Below are 18672 nucleotides of genomic sequence, written 5' to 3'. Positions count from 1 at the left end.
AATGGAACAACTGCATCATTAACAATAACATTAACGGAACTATCGAAGACGGGAACGTTTCTAACTTTTAGATATATGTAGTTTTATCTTATCGGGAATAAAAATTATGTAGTTCGACAATAATTGTAAAAAATATTTATTGACGTAATTTGGAATGCTATTAAAAGCTACAAAACAAGAGGATACTAATGACTAATAATCCCATAAGTCAAGTATCACAGCTTAACGTTGGTAGAATAACAAAACTTAAAATACTACTAAAACTGAATACGTACTTAGAACTAAAAATTTAACTGAACATTCAAAAACAAAACAAAAATACTATAATTCATAGAGAAACTTGTCTTCAATAAACGTTTTAAACTAACCTAGGAACATAACAAAACTTAAATGTCACGCAATGTGAAAAACTGGACAAAACGTGTGTAATGCCTTACCACACCTCTTCTTCTTGAACAGCGGCATTGGAAAAATCTTGTCCACGCCCAAAATCATCACCTCGAATATCTCTGCCACCAAACTGGTCGGCAGAACCGCCGTAACTTTTACTACCCAACCATTCCGGTATTTCTTGCTTAGCTTGCGAGAGGATTTTCGCAAGATCTGACGCGAGATTCCGATCCTGGTCTTCATCAAAAAAGCTCGTAGCTTTGCCCTTATTCCCAACACGACCAGTTCTTCCAATTCTATGCACGTATTCATCAATGGATTTAGGCAAATCGTAGTTAATAACATGCTGGACGTCTTTGATATCGAGACCTCTAGCCGCAACTCCAGTAGCGACAAGAACTTTTCTATGGCCAGTCTTGAAATCTAGCAATGCCTTTTCTCTCTCGCTTTGGTATCGATCGCCATGAATGCTAGTAGATTGAATATTTTGCTCGCTGAGGAAAGTGGCCAAGAAATCAGCGTTTCGCTTCGTCTCCACAAAAATGAGCGTACGTTCGTTTGGCGCTTTTTCCAAAATCGAAACGAGTTTCGACCTCTTGTCGAATTTACTGACTTGGAAGAATTTCTGTTCGACATCGGTGCATGCACTGCCGACGATTCCCACGGCAATAAAGATGTAGTTGAGAAGAAATTTCCCGGCGAGTTGTTGAACTTCTTCGGGAAATGTTGCGGAAAACATCAAAGTTTGACGTTCGCCCTAAGTTTTAATTTAATTTTTTTTACGCCATTTATTTGAGACTTACAGTCGCAGGCATTGACTGATGGCTTAGCATCTCTTCAACATCACCAAGGAAACCCATGTCTAACATCCGATCGGCTTCATCAAGGACAAAATACTTGAGAGAATTGAATGATACGTTTCCACGATTTACAAAATCCTTAAGTCGGCCAGGTGTCGCAACCAAAATGTGACAACCACCCTAAAAAATTAACAATAAACCAAGACATTTTTAAAAAATAAAAACTACCAGAATGCGGCCACGTTGATGATTTGTCGAAGTTCCTCCATAAATAACAGCAACTTTCACAGTCGAATTGTAAGCGAATTTTTTGCCTTGGTCGGCGATCTGTATTGCCAATTCTCTAGTAGGCGACATTATCACAACTACAGGCTGTGCACAATTGTTTTCTGTGTTAGGAGGATTCTTATCACTTAAGAGATTATGAATAATTGGTAACATAAAAGCAGCAGTTTTCCCAGATCCAGTTTGTGCACAACTCATAAGATCCCGACCGCTCAAGATGACAGGAATTGCATATTTCTGAATCGCCGTTGGCTTCGTATATCCAGATTTTTTCACATTTTCTAACAAGTGAGGTCTTAAACCCGAAGTTTCGAAAGAAGTGATCGGTGGTGGAGCATCATTACCAGTCACCTAATCATAAAAAAACAATTAAAGTCACAGTGCAATGTGTAAAGTCTGTTATTTTTTAAACGGACGTCACACAATTTTAAGTTGGCATCACTAGTAAATTAATTCGTAGTAATTTTAATAAAAAGTTGGCAGTTGTAGTTCATAATTTATTTTGAAGAAAATGTTAAAAATTAAAGGTCAGCAAAAAAATTCAACAGTAATTAATTACATAAATAGTGATAATTTTTTGATAATTTGTTCTTGTGTAATTATATGCATGGATGTTTATACACTGATCGGCAAAATTATCACATCAGTGTGAAATTTAATTTTAACTGCTTGAATTAAAAAAATAAATCAAACAAAAATTAAATAATTAATTACATAATGTTAAATTAAACTACAACTTATTGGTTATTAAAAAAGCCAAAAAGTGAATTTCATTTGGATCAGTTTTTTGGCTTGGATAAGGCCTTACTGAGGCAACTTTGGCATTCAGAGGCAATCTTTACTACTTAGTATTTACATAGTTTAAGCATTGTCTAACTACAGTCAAAACAATGGTAAAAAAGATATAATTTATAATAGGCAATAAAAGGTAAACAAGTGTTTCACAGAATTTTTTTCTTAATTTGAAATCAATTATACAACAACTTTGGTAAAGTAGACGCAGAAGCTCTTTTCTTTACTAAAAGAGAGACATGATTTTTGAAACGTAAGTCTAGTAAAATTACGAGTAGCTATGAAGGAGCCCATGTTTAGTTTCAAGTTGTGTCTAGACGAAATGCTAAATAATCATGAATGGAGACAGACGTGATTAAATAAGGGTGTCTGGTTGCACGGCATTTGACGAAAGAATTGAAAATGTGCCAATTTTAAAACTAAACTTGAAAAATTTAAAAAAACTTCAAACTTTGAACTCATTGTGTTCTCTATACCTTTGCTAACATAAGCACTGCATTTCGTCGTTAGACCCAAGGCGGTAATATATGTTCTCAGTTATTCGATAATAACGTGTTCGAAACAACACAATTTTAACGAAATCTCTACGAACAAAAATAAAAAACAAAAAAATTTAAGCTGTACCCAATTTTTCACCAAAATTTTGACTTTGGGAAATCCTTTTAAAAGGAGAAAAAAGTTTAAACACTTCCGTTCTAAAATAAGTATACTTTTATATAAAAAAAATGCAGTTTGGCAGAAACATATAAGGTTAATTTTTACAGACTGATCTCGATTAGTTGAGTCTAATAATAGCAATACTGAATTAAAATACGCTTCCTGTTAACTATAATTCAACCATCTCGTGGGGTTATACGTCAAATAATTGTCACGAAAAATCAAATCTAGTGTTGCAAATTACGAACAAAAATACTTTCAGATCTGTTGCCAACAAACTCAGTTTTTCTGGATCAGACTGTATAACATGGCATAAAATTCTGAATATGATTAAGACAGCACCCAAGAAGTATCAAAATGATGTGTTTATACTTTTATACAATGTGTTCAAAAATGTTTGTTCATCAAGTTGACTATGGAATCCAAAATCAAAGTGCCGCTTAGTCCAAATGACTATTGTAATTTTTCTGTCAAGTTTTTGAACAAGCTTTTTACTCACTTTTAGGCATTTTTTTCAAGTGTAGAGTTTGTCTTGATTTATATTTTATATTGCCGTAATTTTGGTTGTTATTCTTTCGTTTTCGAATTCGAAGCATTTATCCATTATCTTGACGGATCTGTCGCTCGTTTAAACAGTTTCCTTTCCTAAACAGTGAAAACAGTTTACACGTAAAACGTATGCGCCAGCTCCCAGAGGGTCTAGAGCCTTAAACGTCTCAACTACAGCTCTATATTAAGTAAATGATTTTACTTGTAATAAGAAAAAATAGACTGAATTCATATTTTATTTTATGGGAAAAAGAGAGATAAAACTACCATATGGTTCAAAAACGGGAAGAGGATGTGAGCTTAAAAACGTGTGTCGACAAAATTAAATGTCAATGGTGTGACAAGGGCTACGACGGTGGTGTTAGAAGGTCATACATCATCGCTTCGACATACTTCTCGACAGTTTGATCACACATGGCCTCCTCTTATCTGTTGCATTTTGAACCATATACCATATAAGCTGTTATACCAGCTTTTGCTACATTTTATTCACACTACTCATTAAGCGCATCAATGCAGGTTTTCACGATTTCTCAAAAACCATTAAGGCGGTCCCAAAAAAACTGTCAAACCGTCAAATCAAGAAAATATGTTTTTACTTTTATACATATCTCAAAATCGACAACAATTTTCAACCGGAAACCATTGTGGCGCCTCCAATTGGCAAATAAATATTGAAAGCGGTAAGTTTAAAAAAATCTCATTCTCAAAGAAACTCTTCTAAAGGTGTTTTTTCCTTGCTATTGCTGGTATCGAGTTCAATTTGCATGCATATTTGCAATGATGTGGTGCATGAATGGTACATTTTTGTTCCGATCTGTGCAGTATCTTGCGTTTGGCATCCAAGTCTCAGATCAGCAGATCAAGAAAACGGATTCAGTACTAAATAAAAAATGTGCACTTTTGTGGGAAATTGATTTCTATTCATTTTGCTTTTTGTTTGGTACTGCTCCGTAGTCTATTTTTGAAATATGTATAAAAGTATGAACACATCATTTTGACAGTTCTCGGGGGCCGCCTTAAACATGGTAGTAGCATTTTTCTGTAGGGGTGTTTTTCGTGAAATGGTGTGGGTCCGTTGAGCTTTATTGAGGGTAATATGGATCGTTTCGTCTATAGGGATATACTTCAAGAATGGGAAATGCCCCTTCGTTTTATCTTTCAACAAGATAACAACCACAAACACACTTCCGCATTTGTCAGTGATTTCAAAATAATATTCAAGTTTTGTAATGGCTTGTCCAGTCACCAGACCTAAATCCAATTGAGAACTTATGAGAAGAGGTAGGGCGTCGAATCCGAATACAAAGATTTCCCAACAAACAATCTTTAATAGATAAAATCAAGGAAGTGTGGTCAAATCTGGCTGAGTATGTTATTCATAAACTAATTTCTTCAATGCCCAGACGGTGCCAAAAAATTATACTTAATAACGGCTATGTCATAAATTATTGACTTTTTACGTAAACTTTAGTGTAGTGTAGTGTTACGTATGTCGTAGGCTAGTAAAATCAGGCGTATTATAAAAAGCCTAGTTATATTATAAACACCTGGGCAAATTAAAAATGAATGAATAAATGCAGGGAATAAATCATGGTGCCTACTTAGAAAATGACTGATGACATTTAGTCGTTTTGTAAAAGAACGGAAGAAATTATCAAACATTTTATAAAATTCCACCTTCTATTGTAGTTAGGTAGTTTAATAAATAAAACAATAGTAAAATTGCACCACAAATTTAAATTTATTTGTCGACAAAAATCCATTTATATCTCAAGAACAGTAAACATTCTGACAAGACAAGTTGTTTTTTTCACTTATTTTGAGTTCTACTATCACTGCTATCAGGCTACCACCCTCTGAAATACCAGCTTCACAAATATCAATTCATCTTGTAGTGTTTTGATTTTAAGGTTATTTTTTTTCTATACTAATTAGTTATCACAGGATTTTTTTTGTATTTCTTCATAATACAACCCTTTATTAATGAAGGTATTGCTTTCTGTGTCTTCCAGCATTTTAAAACGATAATTTATAATATAAATTTAATGTTCAAAGCATAAATTTCAATAGTACTAACTTGTGCATTATAATACGCCTAAATAATTTAGGTTCGTTTTAGTCGTACTGTTAAAGAACCATTGGTATTTTACAATAAGACGAAAACTGGTTAGGCGTTTTATAATATGCCTAAAATTTTCAGTCGCATTATAAAAACCGACATTTATTCATTCTGTACAATTTGCCCAGTCGTTTACAATAAGACTAGGCTTTTCATAATACGCCTAATTTTACTATTAGCCTACGACATATGCATGTAGAATCAAATAAAATTTGATTTTAAAATATTTTTTAATAATGTTTAAAATCGGGCTTTTTTATATTTTAAGCTTGTAGTATCTCATAATAATTACCCATAGCATAGGCTATCTATTCTCACACCGATTAGACTATCCTTAACATTTAATGTAAAATAAATTAAAATTCACACTCTTAAAATTCAAAATACCATTGATTGTATATTTTTCAAAATGTTTCCTTACTTTTGTCCGATAGTGTAGTTGTCAAATTACTGTTTCATTAGTGGTCATAAATTGCTCTTTTCAGCAACAAATTATGTTCTATCAAGAAACGGAATGAGTGTGATGAACAAACTAGAGAAAACTACCCTTTTTTTCAAAATTCGTAAACGAGTTTGAATCAGAATATGTATGCCTCGTAAAAATGCGTGAAACACCTGTATAAAAACAAAACCTTCAAGGAAATACCTTGACTTCAATTTCGTCCAACTTCATAAAATTGACTCCTGTTGTTATTCCACTGGTAAACAAGTCCTCAACATTTTCGACTTCAGGTGGAATATAAAATTCCCTCTTCTTCTCTTCACCCCCGCCATCTCCACGATCGCCATCGCGCCCCCCTCCTCGGCCTCCGCCCCGACCTCCACGTTCGCCCCTATCCCCATTTTCGAAATCATTGCGGAAGCCCCCTCGACCTCCGCCGCGGCCTCCACGGTCAAACCCGCCACGGCCACCCCCTCTCCCGCGGCCGCCGCGGCCCCCTCGGCCTCTGCCCCCGCCCGAATCGTCGTTGTTTTCCCAAGAAAATCCACCGCCACCCCCGGAATCACCCCACTCGTTACCACCATCATCTCGCTTTCGCCCGTTTGTGTAGCCTACGCGAAAATGAGGTTATGTCTTTTTGGAAAAAAAATTAAACAAGTACCTACCGTTATCGTTACTGCTGTCCCCCCATGAATCGAACGAGGGGCCGTCGTTTCGCTCAGCTGGAACAAAGCCACGACCTGAAGAGAACTTGCAACCCCCTTCGGAGATCACGCCACCCCTCTGCTCAGAAAACTATTACAAAAGCAATTAAAAATTTTTCGATCAATTTTGATAAATATCATTACCGCAGGGGCTGAACTCGTCGGCGTATCCCAATCATCGTCGTCGCACATTTTTCGAACAAACTGAACTGCAACAATGAAAAATGCACTTCAGGAACAAAGCACAAAAAAAACCTGAATAAGCACAAAAAATAAACGAATAGTTTGATGTAGTTTGCTTTTATTTACCAAAAAATAAAAGTAATGTGCTTTAAATCAACGAAACTAATTGAGTAAATTGTTACCTGTGATCGAAATAAAGGTCGAAAGAAATTTAAGTATCTTGACACTCTTGCAACTGCAAGTTTTTCAACAAGCATGGACTCGCTAGACGTCTGGTGGCCTTGGAATTTTGCCGGTAAAATATGACAATATAAGAAAACAAAAGTTACTAAACATTTAAATTTATCCGGACTGCATTGTTATTTTTTTCTTTCCTTTGAAGTAGGAGTCTAATTTTACCAAAAACTCATTTATTATTAATTTTATTCTTTCTATCATGCGTTCAACTGTTTATTTTCAACTGTTCAATTAATTTATTTGCCCACAGAAAATTCATAGCCAAACGTATTTTTGTAAGGGTAGTGATAAAGCGATCAATATTCAATTAAATTTTGATCAATATAAAATTATAACTGGTCGGTACTTAATACATTTTTGCACAGGAAAAAAACTAGACGTGATCAGTATAATACATACTGAATCAAAAGTTACACACAAAATTCATATCTTTATTATTGGCAAGGACGTTATATAGCCTCCTTCAAGAAAATCATCGGACAGGCCAAATTAATTATGTAAAAGTTACATTTTAACTTCATAGTGACATTTATGACGTCATTCGTTTTTCAGTTGTGACGTCATTCATAATTTTTTAAATGACAACATCGATTTTTTTGTTTATTGTTTTAAAAAATGCAATTTAAAAAAGTAAAATAGAAAAAATCTTGGCAATTAAACATAAAAAGCTTTATCCTTTTGTCCTTGACTTATTTTATAAACGGCAATTGTTTTTTATAAATATATTTTTTTGAATAATCAGCAGAACAAAAAAATAAAGCTATTTGTACAAGATGTCCCTTTTTTGAGCTCCACCAAGGGGATCTGAATTATTATAAGAGATACGAGGTCAGTTGCATTTTCATGCTGAACAATTACCTAAAATACAATTATATTTTATGTCATTTTGAATTATAAAATTTTAAAATTTTTGTTCTTATTTTTTAAGCGAAAACCAAATGTATTAGACGTTTTTAACTAGGACATTCTTGAGGTATTTTTTACAAGGAATCTACATCTGTCATCGTATTTTACAAGACGTTCTTGATGTTGAAGTGGTTTACAAAAAATTTAATAATAAATGGAGAATGGCAAGATAAATCGATTAGGCAAAATTTATGTAAATCAAAAATGTATAGTATTCCAAAAAAGTCATTCTGAAATTAAAGTCCTAAATTTTGAGAACCGCTGAACTAGAATTATAAAAATTAACGTAAATTTTAATATTATTGACAAAACAGTAGAAGTAAATCAACGTTATTTTTCTATTTCAATTTGCGTTTTGTTGTTAAATTTTACTAAAAACAAAAACAAAAATTGATTTCGTCAGGACCAGGATTCGAACCTCCCACACAAATGAATAAATTAGCCACAATTTTGTAAAATTTTCAAAACGCCCATGCGCCACCATCTCCATTTTGTTTAATAAAAAAAATTAACCGCTTTCTGAAGAAAGTACGCACTTTTTGTAAAAATGGTTTAAGAGTTTTTAACTCGTCTGATCATGACAAATTCAAATACGAAATTTTGCTAAGCCACTCTCTAACACCCTGTATATTTCTGAAAAGTGTTTTTATTTTTGATTACAACAACGTATCACATGTTATAATCAAATCTTACATGCTGATCAAAATAGAGAAAAAAAAAACATTTTTGCGAATAGTGCTTTAAAAAAACGTCAACAATTTTGTTTCTGACGTTTACTCCTTGCAAAAACGATTTCTTCTTAATTTTAATCAGCATGTAAGATGCGATCGTATCATGTTGTAATCAGAATGAAAAATACTTTTCAATAATACATAAAGCGACTATGGTTTCCATAAAAAAAAGTTGAGTGTTGTAACTCTGACATCAAGATCGTCTTGGAAAAGACAATAGCAGATTTAGATTTCTTGTAAAAAAAGTGCCTGAAGAATGTCCTACTTAAAAACGTTTGGTTTTTTTGGTTTCCGCTTAAAAATAAAACAAAATTTTGATTTTTCTCAATAATTCAAAAACTAAAAATGACACATCAAAGCTAACTGTTCAGCATAAAAATGCGCAACTTTGGCCTAATTTAACCGACCTCGTATCTCTTGTAATAACTGAGATCCCTTTGGTGAAGCTCAATAAACAAACACCCTGTATGAATACTTTCAAAAACTTTTGTAGCTTTTTTATTTTGTTCTTTTCATTTTTTGATTTTTTTGCTATATTTTTTTGAATTTAAAAATGTGTACCTATTAGCTGTTTCGAAAACCAAAAAACCGCCAACGTCGCATTTTACCGTTTTATTTTTTTTAATAAGATTAAAAAAATATAAAACAGTTATTAATGATTACATTTCTCATTGAAAGTAGAAATTACTTTAGCTATTATTTTTTTTAAGTGCATGCATAATTTTTATTACAGATTTGTTTCTTTGTGATAGATAAACTAGTACAAACTTGGGGAAAATTTTATTCTAATTGAATATTACCACCAGAACATTATTATTTAGCTTGATTAATTGTCACAATCGGCCTTTTCATCCAAATTAACCGATACAGCCTGCTCTAATTATAAATTCAAATGATCACATGGTACTATCTAAAACATAAATCAAAAATGTCAATTGTCAATTGAAAAAATTGTCATTATACATTAGTCAAAAACAAATGGCGTCTTAAATGTCACCGTGGTGTCAAAATTTAGCATTTATAGAAATAAAATCCACATGCTCGATGATTTTTTTTGAAAAATTATTCGTAACATCATAACAAAAAAATTAATTTTGTGCGTTACTTTTGGTACAGTAAATTACACATTAAAAAAATGTAAATAATAAGTAAAGCACGCAGTATAAAGTGCCCAGTAAAAAAAATCGTATATTTACAAAATATAACTTCAATTTATTTAAAATTTATTCTATTTAAAATTATAAAGTAAATGTAAGTAAGAAGATGAAACTTAAAAATGCATTAAGAGTTGGTTTTTATCTCTTGCAACTCTAATCAACGTGACTTTTATTTAAATTAAATTTAAATTAAATCACCCCTAAAAACAAATATAGACATTTTTTTCTTGTGAAGTTAAATAAAGATTTACAACTTTTTTTTCACAAAATTAATAAAGTACAAGATGCCATTAAAAATTTAAAGCTTATACACTTAAAATAGAGATATGTCGGGTAGCTAGCGGCAAGGAGATAAAACTGAAAATGTAATTAATATGTTAGTTTAGAACTTTCCCTCGCAATACTAATCGATCTGTTTTTACTTGAAAACACATTTAGTTAAAATAATAAGTTATTTCTTTTATTGACAATCTGGCTACGCCATAGTGCACGAAAAATCGCGCGTGTTTTAAAGACCTCAATATCCACTTATACTTTAATATACTATTTTAGACTATCTATAGTTTTAAAATGAAAGAAGCCCTCTTCGTATTTGATGAGCATTTATATTTTTACAATGTATTATTGAGATACAAGATGCAAACACTAATATTGAGTCCAGCTGACCAAATCTGCAGTTGTTAGGAAATTACAAAATTAATCCACAATTGCATTGTTGAGTATTGTCAGCACTGTGATTGTCTTGACACTTTAAAGTTGTTTCTTTAGGAACTATTAGACAACAGCTAACTTTGAGTGAAAATGTGATGTTGGCGTTTTTTTAGTTTCGAAACAGCTAATACCTGTCTCACCAATTCAATAAAAATTACAAATTACTAAAAAGTAAATAATTACCAAATTATTGACATAAATGTAAAATAATTGATCATTTAGATCTTAAAACTATAAATTACATTAGATATTAATTTTTTAAAGAGAATGAATAATTTAACTAACTTTGAAAGAAAATGTAGTGTGGCTATTTTTACGGAACTGTAATGGATGTTATCATTATTTAAAAGATAAGAAACCAATTTTGATTGAATAAATTATTTCTAACGCAGTAGTGCTATCTGCAATTAGTATTTTTGGTTACATCCAAGAAAATTTAAAAAATAATCCACTAGATAGTTCACCCTATGCTATGTTGTGCACTAAACTTGTCCTTTTTTTAACATAGAATACACTTCTCTAATGTATAAATCAATTAAAACAATTTAGTCCAGTGATTTTTATCACCGAAAAAATAGCTTATCGCCACCAAAAGTCGCAATTTTATTAATGTCAACTCTCATAAAACTAGCTGAAAGATTAAGAGTTCATTGAAATGATGTAACCCTTGTCAATAATTTTTTATCAAATGATAGAAATGTATAAATTTAAAGAAAACAAGTTCAAACGACTAGTCCAACTGCCGCTCCAACATGACGGTAATTATTAACTAACTAATCATATAATGTGATATTTACTGTAGTTTTTTTCCTTAAAGAAGCAACTTCCCTTATTGATCTTACTTTTGGTAACAACATGGACACTTTGCGAAGGGGGCTCTTGGAGCCGCTCTTGGTATCGCGCTTCGAGCACAGGCTCTCAACGTCAACCCGTCCAAAGCGCTTCATGGTCTAAGTCCTGGAACACTCAACAAAGTTCAGTTCCGGCTTGTTCCGGTCCTGATTGCAAAACCCAGTCTGTAAATGCGATCACAGAGCCCCTAAATGGGGACTGCTCCGGCGATTGCGACAAAACAACGTGCCCCTCATGCATGAACTTGTGCAGTTCTCGTTGCGCCTCCAATTTGAAGTGTTCGACGGGCTGTCTTAACCAGTGCAGTTGCGAAAATCCGGTAGAGCCCGAACCGGAAACTCCGTGTTGTCATGTTTTGCATCCCCCAACTTGCTTCAGTGACGATTACGGCAACAATCAGTGTTTCATAAGGAGACATAAAGAGTGCTCGAACATGTGCACCTCGCCGGTGGTGTCCATCCAACCGGGGGGAAACACAAGAGGGTGCCACTACATTAACAACTACCCCTACGTCTATTGTGGCAATTATGAGCGCCAAGGTATGATTATAAATAATTTTCGAATTTTTGTATTTTTTCATTTATTGCAGATTGTGGCTCGTGTTACTCGTGTGATAGTGGAAACCCGCAACAGTGTTCAAAATCAAGCGGATGCAACAACGGGTGCCGAAACACACCCTTTCTTTTAAACTAAAGACATTTTTTCAATTTTGTTGTAATAAAAATGCGTAGAAAAAACAATAAACCTATAGAACGCAAACTACTATGTGTCGCCTGCGTTGATTGACAGTAATATTGAGTTTATAAGTTTGTCTAATACCTAGGTCCAGTTCCATTGTAAAAAAAAAACAGTTTGGGGGAGCTACGAGTGCGTACTCCAAAGGAATCTATTTATTTTAGTTTGAACATTTGCTAAGTTTTGTTTGCAAAAAAAAATGTTTTTGCATTTTCTGGAGTGCCGGGTGCGTCTACTTTTTATTATATTTTTCTAACTAACCCAAATATCTCAAAAACTATGATATTTTATACGTAAATATAGTATTTACATTTACAATTAAGTCATGGAGTTTATACAGAAAGTTCTGATAGTGATATTTATCAGAAATTGGGTAAAGCCACAACCCGTTGGGCTCTATTCCGGTTATACCAGAACTCGGGAAACTTTCTTATGTTAAATAGAATATGTTTTTTATTGTGTTTTAGATAACTCAAGGTATTTCGAAGAGATTTTTATCAGCTTTCCCTATACCTAAATTTAGCGGTTTTCGAAATATTTAGTTTTTTATTTTTGGTTTTATACCTTTTACTTCAAAAATTGGTAATTCTGCCAATTTTAGAGTTTTGAAATCGTTTTTCAACAATAAAAAAAGAAAGCCTTTACAGGGTGGCCCAGCTCAGTTCCCGCCTTCTGTAGCTCAGTTATGGGTAAAGTTGGATTTTTAATATTTTTTGGTACACGCTCCTTAAAATGGTTACTTTGGTAACTGCTTTGACTCCGCAAAATGTCATTTTAAAGGACAAGTACTTAAAGTCGTCACAGCAACACTTTGCGAACTCTAATTTATTTATTATTTAACAAAACAATAATTATTGTTTCAATAAATCAGTCGTTGTTATGACTATCGGTCGACTGCACTTGTGATGAGGGTGAATTGGAAATGTAATAAATTTATTATGATATGAGTTTTATAAGACGCATTTTGGCGCACGCACGAATTTAGGGCACGACGAACGCAGGGAGGAGTGCCCTAATAGAATAAGTGCGACAAAATGCCTTTTAATCATACAGTATTTTTTCTACTTCGCACTTTTTGTATCAAAAAAAAATTAATTTTGAAATTTAGGAATTTTGTGGCAGTTGACAACATTTGCGCGCTGACAGTGAAATGAAATTAATAATTTGGACCGTCATTAATTTATTCGTGCAAATGTATTTTGAAAGTGTCCAAAACGTTTTACAATGTATCCCTTAACAAATACGGGCTTTTGTGGCAACTACGTGGAATTTGAAAATTGACTGAAGGATAATGAGATCTCAAATTACTTACTTGCACTGGCTTTTGAAGTTATGTTTGTACATTACTCGAGAGATGTTCGAAAGGGCCACATATCAGGGCTGGTACAAAAGCCTCTAAAGATTCGTATTTGATTAATTTGATTAAATTATGCACTTGAAACAGGTGCCGATTGACACTAACAGTTCCCTCAGATAATTGTCAAAAAATTAGGTTGTTAACATTATCCAACTAAATTACTCTGGTTTTCTAATTATTATTACGGTACGCAAATAGCGTACCGTAATGACTTCAGTACGAAACCGAAGTAGAAAAAAATGTTAGAAGTAATTTTAAATTTGGCGCCATTTGGTGAAGCTCAATAAACAAACACCCTGTATGAATACTTTCAAAAACTTTTGTAGCTTTTTTATTTTGTTCTTTTCATTTTTTGATTTTTTTGCTATATTTTTTTGAATTTAAAAATGTGTACCTATTAGCTGTTTCGAAAACCAAAAAACCGCCAACGTCGCATTTTACCGTTTTATTTTTTTTAATAAGATTAAAAAAATATAAAACAGTTATTAATGATTACATTTCTCATTGAAAGTAGAAATTACTTTAGCTATTATTTTTTTTAAGTGCATGCATAATTTTTATTACAGATTTGTTTCTTTGTGATAGATAAACTAGTACAAACTTGGGGAAAATTTTATTCTAATTGAATATTACCACCAGAACATTATTATTTAGCTTGATTAATTGTCACAATCGGCCTTTTCATCCAAATTAACCGATACAGCCTGCTCTAATTATAAATTCAAATGATCACATGGTACTATCTAAAACATAAATCAAAAATGTCAATTGTCAATTGAAAAAATTGTCATTATACATTAGTCAAAAACAAATGGCGTCTTAAATGTCACCGTGGTGTCAAAATTTAGCATTTATAGAAATAAAATCCACATGCTCGATGATTTTTTTTGAAAAATTATTCGTAACATCATAACAAAAAAATTAATTTTGTGCGTTACTTTTGGTACAGTAAATTACACATTAAAAAAATGTAAATAATAAGTAAAGCACGCAGTATAAAGTGCCCAGTAAAAAAATCGTATATTTACAAAATATAACTTCAATTTATTTAAAATTTATTCTATTTAAAATTATAAAGTAAATGTAAGTAAGAAGATGAAACTTAAAAATGCATTAAGAGTTGGTTTTTATCTCTTGCAACTCTAATCAACGTGACTTTTATTTAAATTAAATTTAAATTAAATCACCCCTAAAAACAAATATAGACATTTTTTTCTTGTGAAGTTAAATAAAGATTTACAACTTTTTTTTCACAAAATTAATAAAGTACAAGATGCCATTAAAAATTTAAAGCTTATACACTTAAAATAGAGATATGTCGGGTAGCTAGCGGCAAGGAGATAAAACTGAAAATGTAATTAATATGTTAGTTTAGAACTTTCCCTCGCAATACTAATCGATCTGTTTTTACTTGAAAACACATTTAGTTAAAATAATAAGTTATTTCTTTTATTGACAATCTGGCTACGCCATAGTGCACGAAAAATCGCGCGTGTTTTAAAGACCTCAATATCCACTTATACTTTAATATACTATTTTAGACTATCTATAGTTTTAAAATGAAAGAAGCCCTCTTCGTATTTGATGAGCATTTATATTTTTACAATGTATTATTGAGATACAAGATGCAAACACTAATATTGAGTCCAGCTGACCAAATCTGCAGTTGTTAGGAAATTACAAAATTAATCCACAATTGCATTGTTGAGTATTGTCAGCACTGTGATTGTCTTGACACTTTAAAGTTGTTTCTTTAGGAACTATTAGACAACAGCTAACTTTGAGTGAAAATGTGATGTTGGCGTTTTTTTAGTTTCGAAACAGCTAATACCTGTCTCACCAATTCAATAAAAATTACAAATTACTAAAAAGTAAATAATTACCAAATTATTGACATAAATGTAAAATAATTGATCATTTAGATCTTAAAACTATAAATTACATTAGATATTAATTTTTTAAAGAGAATGAATAATTTAACTAACTTTGAAAGAAAATGTAGTGTGGCTATTTTTACGGAACTGTAATGGATGTTATCATTATTTAAAAGATAAGAAACCAATTTTGATTGAATAAATTATTTCTAACGCAGTAGTGCTATCTGCAATTAGTATTTTTGGTTACATCCAAGAAAATTTAAAAAATAATCCACTAGATAGTTCACCCTATGCTATGTTGTGCACTAAACTTGTCCTTTTTTTAACATAGAATACACTTCTCTAATGTATAAATCAATTAAAACAATTTAGTCCAGTGATTTTTATCACCGAAAAAATAGCTTATCGCCACCAAAAGTCGCAATTTTATTAATGTCAACTCTCATAAAACTAGCTGAAAGATTAAGAGTTCATTGAAATGATGTAACCCTTGTCAATAATTTTTTATCAAATGATAGAAATGTATAAATTTAAAGAAAACAAGTTCAAACGACTAGTCCAACTGCCGCTCCAACATGACGGTAATTATTAACTAACTAATCATATAATGTGATATTTACTGTAGTTTTTTTCCTTAAAGAAGCAACTTCCCTTATTGATCTTACTTTTGGTAACAACATGGACACTTTGCGAAGGGGGCTCTTGGAGCCGCTCTTGGTATCGCGCTTCGAGCACAGGCTCTCAACGTCAACCCGTCCAAAGCGCTTCATGGTCTAAGTCCTGGAACACTCAACAAAGTTCAGTTCCGGCTTGTTCCGGTCCTGATTGCAAAACCCAGTCTGTAAATGCGATCACAGAGCCCCTAAATGGGGACTGCTCCGGCGATTGCGACAAAACAACGTGCCCCTCATGCATGAACTTGTGCAGTTCTCGTTGCGCCTCCAATTTGAAGTGTTCGACGGGCTGTCTTAACCAGTGCAGTTGCGAAAATCCGGTAGAGCCCGAACCGGAAACTCCGTGTTGTCATGTTTTGCATCCCCCAACTTGCTTCAGTGACGATTACGGCAACAATCAGTGTTTCATAAGGAGACATAAAGAGTGCTCGAACATGTGCACCTCGCCGGTGGTGTCCATCCAACCGGGGGGAAACACAAGAGGGTGCCACTACATTAACAACTACCCCTACGTCTATTGTGGCAATTATGAGCGCCAAGGTATGATTATAAATAATTTTCGAATTTTTGTATTTTTTCATTTATTGCAGATTGTGGCTCGTGTTACTCGTGTGATAGTGGAAACCCGCAACAGTGTTCAAAATCAAGCGGATGCAACAACGGGTGCCGAAACACACCCTTTCTTTTAAACTAAAGACATTTTTTCAATTTTGTTGTAATAAAAATGCGTAGAAAAAACAATAAACCTATAGAACGCAAACTACTATGTGTCGCCTGCGTTGATTGACAGTAATATTGAGTTTATAAGTTTGTCTAATACCTAGGTCCAGTTCCATTGTAAAAAAAAAACAGTTTGGGGGAGCTACGAGTGCGTACTCCAAAGGAATCTATTTATTTTAGTTTGAACATTTGCTAAGTTTTGTTTGCAAAAAAAAATGTTTTTGCATTTTCTGGAGTGCCGGGTGCGTCTACTTTTTATTATATTTTTCTAACTAACCCAAATATCTCAAAAACTATGATATTTTATACGTAAATATAGTATTTACATTTACAATTAAGTCATGGAGTTTATACAGAAAGTTCTGATAGTGATATTTATCAGAAATTGGGTAAAGCCACAACCCGTTGGGCTCTATTCCGGTTATACCAGAACTCGGGAAACTTTCTTATGTTAAATAGAATATGTTTTTTATTGTGTTTTAGATAACTCAAGGTATTTCGAAGAGATTTTTATCAGCTTTCCCTATACCTAAATTTAGCGGTTTTCGAAATATTTAGTTTTTTATTTTTGGTTTTATACCTTTTACTTCAAAAATTGGTAATTCTGCCAATTTTAGAGTTTTGAAATCGTTTTTCAACAATAAAAAAAGAAAGCCTTTACAGGGTGGCCCAGCTCAGTTCCCGCCTTCTGTAGCTCAGTTATGGGTAAAGTTGGATTTTTAATATTTTTTGGTACACGCTCCTTAAAATGGTTACTTTGGTAACTGCTTTGACTCCGCAAAATGTCATTTTAAAGGACAAGTACTTAAAGTCGTCACAGCAACACTTTGCGAACTCTAATTTATTTATTATTTAACAAAACAATAATTATTGTTTCAATAAATCAGTCGTTGTTATGACTATCGGTCGACTGCACTTGTGATGAGGGTGAATTGGAAATGTAATAAATTTATTATGATATGAGTTTTATAAGACGCATTTTGGCGCACGCACGAATTTAGGGCACGACGAACGCAGGGAGGAGTGCCCTAATAGAATAAGTGCGACAAAATGCCTTTTAATCATACAGTATTTTTTCTACTTCGCACTTTTTGTATCAAAAAAAAATTAATTTTGAAATTTAGGAATTTTGTGGCAGTTGACAACATTTGCGCGCTGACAGTGAAATGAAATTAATAATTTGGACCGTCATTAATTTATTCGTGCAAATGTATTTTGAAAGTGTCCAAAACGTTTTACAATGTATCCCTTAACAAATACGGGCTTTTGTGGCAACTACGTGGAATTTGAAAATTGACTGAAGGATAATGAGATCTCAAATTACTTACTTGCACTGGCTTTTGAAGTTATGTTTGTACATTACTCGAGAGATGTTCGAAAGGGCCACATATCAGGGCTGGTACAAAAGCCTCTAAAGATTCGTATTTGATTAATTTGATTAAATTATGCACTTGAAACAGGTGCCGATTGACACTAACAGTTCCCTCAGATAATTGTCAAAAAATTAGGTTGTTAACATTATCCAACTAAATTACTCTGGTTTTCTAATTATTATTACGGTACGCAAATAGCGTACCGTAATGACTTCAGTACGAAACCGAAGTAGAAAAAAATGTTAGAAGTAATTTTAAATTTGGCGCCATTTGCGCTGCCATGCAACCAAACTGACAGATGTTTATTTACTTTCCTTTCCGATTTTCCTCGCTTCTCCTTGTGCTTTTCACGCTCTCAATGGGGTCATTGAAGTTACTTTCCACCGAATTTGAAGTATACGGCATTGTTCAAGGTAAT

General features: G+C 32.9%; 3 protein-coding genes across 3 annotated transcripts; 2 read left to right on the top strand and 1 right to left on the bottom strand.

The window, feature by feature from the left end:
• Window positions 1-120: 120 nt before the first annotated feature.
• Vasa (vasa RNA helicase) lies at window positions 121-7187 on the bottom strand. Its single transcript, NM_001039431.2, has 7 exons — window positions 7107-7187; window positions 6886-6950; window positions 6703-6832; window positions 6242-6648; window positions 1419-1826; window positions 1194-1370; window positions 121-1147 (listed from the first exon to the last, which is right to left on the bottom strand). The coding sequence occupies exons 2-7, from the start codon at window positions 6931-6933 to the stop codon at window positions 434-436; spliced, it is 1884 nt and encodes a 627-aa protein (NP_001034520.2). The 5' UTR covers window positions 6934-6950; window positions 7107-7187; the 3' UTR covers window positions 121-433.
• Window positions 7188-11291: 4104 nt separating this feature from the next.
• On the top strand, window positions 11292-12310 carry LOC135265688 (uncharacterized). Its single transcript, XM_064355655.1, has 3 exons — window positions 11292-11424; window positions 11484-12057; window positions 12108-12310. Exons 1-3 carry the CDS (start codon window positions 11419-11421, stop codon window positions 12209-12211), a joined length of 684 nt encoding a protein of 227 aa, XP_064211725.1. The 5' UTR covers window positions 11292-11418; the 3' UTR covers window positions 12212-12310.
• Window positions 12311-15935: 3625 nt separating this feature from the next.
• Window positions 15936-16954, top strand: LOC656610 (uncharacterized). Its single transcript, XM_963126.5, has 3 exons — window positions 15936-16068; window positions 16128-16701; window positions 16752-16954. Exons 1-3 carry the CDS (start codon window positions 16063-16065, stop codon window positions 16853-16855), a joined length of 684 nt encoding a protein of 227 aa, XP_968219.1. The 5' UTR covers window positions 15936-16062; the 3' UTR covers window positions 16856-16954.
• The last annotated feature ends 1718 nt before the right edge of the window (window positions 16955-18672 follow it).

This window comes from Tribolium castaneum, chromosome 3 (genome assembly GCF_031307605.1).
Source record: "Tribolium castaneum strain GA2 chromosome 3, icTriCast1.1, whole genome shotgun sequence".
Classification (NCBI taxonomy): Eukaryota; Metazoa; Arthropoda; class Insecta; order Coleoptera; family Tenebrionidae; genus Tribolium; species Tribolium castaneum.
This window is presented reverse-complemented; position numbering and strand designations above follow the sequence as displayed.